Source organism: Nannospalax galili, unplaced genomic scaffold (genome assembly GCF_000622305.1).
Source record: "Nannospalax galili isolate Female #2095 unplaced genomic scaffold, S.galili_v1.0 scaffold390, whole genome shotgun sequence".
NCBI classification, from domain to species: domain Eukaryota; kingdom Metazoa; phylum Chordata; class Mammalia; order Rodentia; family Spalacidae; genus Nannospalax; species Nannospalax galili.
In genome coordinates this window covers 4,432,447-4,438,484 of record NW_008330777.1, presented here as the reverse complement: position 1 = coordinate 4,438,484, position 6,038 = coordinate 4,432,447, and the positions used below count along the sequence as shown (strand labels likewise).

The following is a 6,038-nucleotide window of genomic DNA, read 5'->3' as shown; positions in this document are numbered from 1 at the left end:
TATTTAAATGGGCACTATCTCATAATTTTCATTTTTTAAAAGCCAAAGTATTTTGTTTTCATCTTGTTTCCCTGATTTTGATATAGAAGTAGATACTTTTCAATTTTCTTTATATTTTCTAAAGTGTCCATTTAAATACAATTTGAAATGGGTCAGGATAGTACTTAATTTCTTCAGAATTCATTTATACTCATTTTTAATACCCACAAATATATCTCTGTAAGTTAATTTATTCATCAGCTATGGTATTCTAACCACTGCAAATAAAGCTACAAATAAAACAAAATCTCTGCTTCCATGAACTTGAGAGCTTTTCATACAGCAACTAAATTTCTAATTTGATACAATTTTTAGAAAAAAAATGAAGAAAGGAATGGAAAAGTTGTCATTTCTAACCAAATAAAAATATGTTTGCTTTCTCACAGAAAATTGGTCATCAATAATAAAATTTTTATTTGAAAGCATGTCCTAATCAAAGATGACAGTCAAGATAATCAATTATTTGTAGAGAAAGGACAATTGCCTATGTGGTATATATTTAAGAATATTACATTACATCTGTCAAAACAAAAGTCATATTGGTTGTTTATTTCACAGTTTGGTGTTAGATATTTAGCAAGGATATTGTTCTATTTATTTATTCATTTTGTATGTGTGCTGTGAATGGGGGGGAGGCGGGGAGGCACTTGTACCACAGTGCTCATGTGGAGGTCAGAACACAACTTGTAAAGATTGGTTCTCTTTTTCCAACATGTGGGTTCCAGGGACTGAACTCATGTGGTCAGGCTTGGCAGCAAGTGCCTTTACCAACTGAGCCACCTCGCCAGCCCAAGAACACTAATTCATAAGGCACTTACATTAACTCTAGAGTCACATTTTTAGAACAGTCTAAAAAGTCACCGACATTCAGAGGAACTTGTTTTATCACCTTATTTCTTCTTATTCTTTTACCTTTACTATTACAAACCACACTGATAGATGATCTGGAGAGTATACAGATTAATATTCTTGTCATTGAGAAAACTTTATGTGAACTATAAAAGTTTACAACATTGCTAAATAATAAGAAATAAAGCACAGACATGTAAATATTTATTTAGGTTCATAAGGACTAGTGCCCAGAGAAATGACTGAACCCAAGATGATAAAAATTCTAATAATAATGATGATAATGATGATTATGATGATATTAAAATAATAATTGAATATGAGAAACTAGCTTATTGGTTGCAGAACACGTTTAAACAGAAGCAAGTTTTAAAAGAACTTTTTAACCAAATAAATTATTTATTTCAGCATATATGTGTGAGCCAAGCCACCAAGTGATACCAATGTCTATTTTCCAGTGTGAACTGACTGTGAGAGAAGAGGCACGTAGAATGACTCTGGTACTTTTCTGCTTCCACAAATCCACAAGTAAGTGAAAAAAGAATAAGATTAGCAAGCATAACAGAAAGTGATCCTGTCAGGGAAAACTGATCAAAACAGTAGGTGTGAAAGCTGGACACAGGAAAAAGATGGGCATGATAATTAAAAAGAGAAAAAAATGTTATGAGAAGAGATTTAAAGGAATTTAAAGGAAAATATGACCATTAAAACTAATTAAAAATAGTGGTAAACAGATGTAACTGTATGCAGTAGATTAAAAATAAAACAATATCCTGAAATTATATACTTAATATTTTGTGGCATAAAGATCATATTCTGTTATTGGCACAATATTAAACTAAAACAGATAATAGAATGTTTTAAAGTATCAAATTCATATTCAGGTAATGGTATGCTGTCATTTCCTGCTCAGTGTTACTATTGTGTGGGATATTTTTTTAAATCTATGTATAACAACAGCAGTAATAAGAAATACATTTATAATATGCCTGGAATTGTACAAAACTATTTATATGGATTTCCTCTGATAATCTTCACTTTTTAATATATGCACCTTTATAAATACCATTTTTCACTTGAAGTCTCAAGAAGATAAGCAACTTCTGTAATACATCACTGTAAATCTCAAAGGCAAGATTTGAACAATGTAATTTGATGTCAAAACTTTTGCTCTGCTATTCTGTTAAGGGTGTTCATGTTAGAGATCACCATTCTACAGAAATTAAGTCATATATATGTGTGTGTGTATGTCATACAAGATAATTCTAGGGATAAATCACTTCCAGAAAATTCTTCTTCTTTTTTCTATTTAACATTTCCCATAACTCATAAAGAAAATGCAAAAACAAATGTGAAAACATTGAGATTAAACAAAAGATTGATAATAAAAGATTATATGGTGTTTGTACAATTAATATAATTTCACACTTCTGGGAATCATTCCATGTTTATGAAGTTATAAATATCAAATTATATTCAGGCTATAAGATGTTAAGATAAGATATTGTTTTCCAGAAGGGAAGTCATTGTCCCTGATGACATAGCTGAAATTTTTGTTCTTGATTTTTTGTAAGCTGCACCACATGCTATAAAAATGATTTACCATAGTACTAAATTATAATGCACATACTAAATGTTTACTGTAGTTTTTGCACTGTTCTTGCTGTAACTAAATAGTAAACATTCTAGGACTTCATTTGCATTTGGAAAAAGAACTTTCCTAAGTTAATGTTACCTAATCTTAACATACTTTGACAATCGAATTCTAGAAATCATACACGTGTTTCAGACTCATTGTATAATCACACTGATTCTGGATCCTAAAAATGGAAGAAGGAAGAGATATTAAGGATTACAAATTAATCACATTGAGAGTTAAAGAAGAAGAATTTATTATAAAAGATTAATTAGTGTAGGATCATGTCAGAGGAATAATTCTCACCAGCCAATGTAAAAGTTTTTGTGACTAAATAGAGGTATAGTAGACTTTATATATACTAAATTTTAAATAAACTATAAAAATTACTATATACTTTCCATTATCAAGAAAATGTTACAATTACTTCTTAAATTGTAGAAGTTATAAATCTAAGTAAATTGTTCTATGAAATAGCCAACCCACATATTTGACAAATATTTTCTTATAGTCTCCACAAGCATCCTTAAGTTTTAGAAAACAAAAGGATTAAAACCCAAATATCCTTGTTCAACTAATTTTTGTGGTACTAGGGATTAAACCCAGGGCCCTGTGCATTAAAGGCAAATGTTTCACCAATGAGCAATTTGTCCAGTGTTGTTTTTTTTTTTTTTCATTTAAAACAGTCCGTTTTCCTTCCCCCAGATCAAAAATGTTTAATTTCATTTCTGAATTTTTGAAATAAATGTTTATACACTGTTGTAATCAACCTACCTTATACAACACAGTATTAGTTTCATGGTCATGAATTTTAAAACTATATACTTTAACAATACCGCCTGGAAGAGGACTTGGGCTCCATTTCAGCCACACAAAATCTGAAGTGTAGTTAATTAAAGTCAAATTTTGAGGAGGTGTTAATGGCACTGTGGAAAAACACATTATAAAACTTATGTTCATAAACCATGTGGCACAGAAACAATATCTTGACTCTAATTGCTGAAGAAACTAATTCAAAAATATTTATAAATTATAATATGCTTTAATTTAGGAAACAGAGTCCTCCAAAATAGCTTTAAGTACAACAGATAATTCTGAAGCTTGAGCTAGAAATTTTTAAAAAGTTCAGAAAGGTTGATGAGTAAGTGTAAGTCAGCTATGAACAGATCTAATATCCTTTCATTGTCCATGCTATTCCTTAAAAAGAGAGAGCAAGTGCTGGAATGGAGAACTCATTTGAAGAAGTGTGGATCCGGCTTACCTGACTCATCTGTGTAAAAGAAAAGAACACTAGATGGACCCGGTCCTTTGATAGTTCTTGCAGCAGCAAAAAAACTGTATAATGTAAATGGCGAAAGCTCTTCCAATACTATATAGTTATCAGAAGTAGCGAAAGAATAATTTTCATGTGGTCCTTGCAAAGTTAAATCATAACTTATTATTGCACCATTTGGCTTTAATGGGGGACTCCATGATAAAAGAATTGAGGTAGAGGAAAGATTTTTAAAAGTGTTGATTATTGGTGATGTTTCTGGGGCTATAAAAGAAAAAGAGAACGTTAAATGAAACAAGAGGAAATTTCCATCAATAAAGAAGCTTTAGTCATAATTGGACTCAATTTTATTAGCAGAATGTTTTAGTTTTAAGACATTAAGAATGACGTTTACATAAGTAATGTTTCATATAAGAAAGCAATACAAATAAAGAAAACAATAAAAATCTGCTTAATAAGCAAGGAAAAGGTCCAGCCTACCATCTTCTTCAGTTTTGATGTACAGCTGAGCAGTATAAATCTCAGAGAATCCCTTTTCTGTTGCTGGAGTGATTTGAAATATATAATCAGTATATTTTTCCAGATTATCAAAATATATGTTGTTTGTGTGTGTAACTACAGGTGGTTTCACGTGGTGAGGAGGATTTTGCTGTGAATTCAGTGAAACATAGTAGAAGACCAGACCATTTGGTTGTGATGGTGGAGCCCAGGTCACGTTTATTTCGGTTGACGAAATGGACTCATAAGTCAGGTTTCCAACAAGCCCTTCAGGTACTATGAGAGGTGATGAGCAGAACATACAATTCATCAGTTATTCTAACTAGGATTTACATCCTCAAACTGAATATACCTATTAAAACATCACCAGCCTTTACATTATTTACATGCAGATGTGTTATCACCTATATTAAATTTCTTCAAATAATTGTTTTTAAAAATCATTCAAAATGTCTTATCACCTTTAATGTATATGAGAATTGTTTTTATATCATATTCTTCTGACTTAAGTTTTTACATCATAGGAATTACATGTGTTCATGTGCACACACATGTGTCAATATAGATTCAATAATTTGGCAACTATCTGAATAATAGTTTCACTTTCTCTGGTGTAAAGATTATCCTTATTGAAAATACAAAAAAAAAAAAAGATGTTTAGAGCCAAAATGTTACTTGGCCAACATCATGTTTACAGTAAGAATATTTAATATTAAACTTTTCTGATTTCCAGTAACAAGATCTCTCTAGTCACCAAAACACCAACCCACATTTCTATTTTAAGAAATTGTTTCACTTACAAAATTTCAATTTTAAGATATCAACTCAGTACAATCTTGAAAATCCCACCAGGAGCTACACACAAGAAGAACTTATGGCTCATGGTGCTACAACCATAATTATAAACCGTTATTGGTTGCAGTGAGCTTGGGAGAGATACACACTTAAAGAATGCCTGAAATGATATTGACCACATAGCTAGAACTTTTTGCTAAAGAGTCGTCAAGTACCTATTTTCACACATTACTTATATTCTGTGGGTGAACTTGTCCATGACTCAAAAGTTTTCTTTCCTAAAACAATCAAAGTATTCCTTTTTCATGTTTATAGTGGTGAATTTATGATTTTCAAATAAATCCACTGGGATTTCAATCTTAGTGGATGGTAAATGTCATTTCTTGATAAGATGATACTCTTTTAAAGATAAACAAAGAGGGGGCTGGAGATATGACTCAGTGGTTAAGAGCACTGGCTGTTCTTGTAGAGGCCTGGGTTCAAATCTCATATGGCAGCTAACAACCATGTGTAACTCCTGTTCTGGGAACTCTAACGGCCTCTTCTGTCCTCCTGAGGCACTGCATGACCTGGGTGCACTTACAACATGCAGGCATAACACTCACACACATAAAAATAAATAAATATAATCAAAGAAACAGAAAACAGATATCACAGAAGTGGACAGTGATCCATTTGTATCATATTATCAAAACTGAAACCTAAAACAAATCAAGAGTATAATCATTATAGTTTTGTGAATATTCAGCATGAACAGGATTCTGCAGAAGCTGCGCACAAGAAATTTCTTTAGATAAAATAGATATTTTTAACATGTTTTCACAGAGATGATAAAACAAAAATGCTTCATAAATTCCTACATGGATTCAAAGTCTGAAAAAAAATGATGCAGAAGATTATTTGAAAGTAGCCACCAGATCAAATGAATAGATATGTTAAATATTATGA

At 31.3% G+C, this 6,038-nt stretch overlaps 1 protein-coding gene across 1 annotated transcript in view; it reads right to left on the bottom strand.

The window, feature by feature from the left end:
- The window catches only part of Ptprq (protein tyrosine phosphatase receptor type Q), a 227,017-nt gene that overhangs the window by 153,016 nt on the left and 67,963 nt on the right, over positions 1–6,038 (bottom strand). The window contains exons 21-23 of the mRNA XM_008852127.2: positions 4,278–4,571; positions 3,786–4,061; positions 3,299–3,450 (exon numbers count right to left, since the gene is read on the bottom strand). Coding sequence (XP_008850349.1) covers positions 3,299–3,450; positions 3,786–4,061; positions 4,278–4,571 — 722 coding nt within the window. The remainder of the gene's footprint in view (positions 1–3,298; positions 3,451–3,785; positions 4,062–4,277; positions 4,572–6,038) is intronic.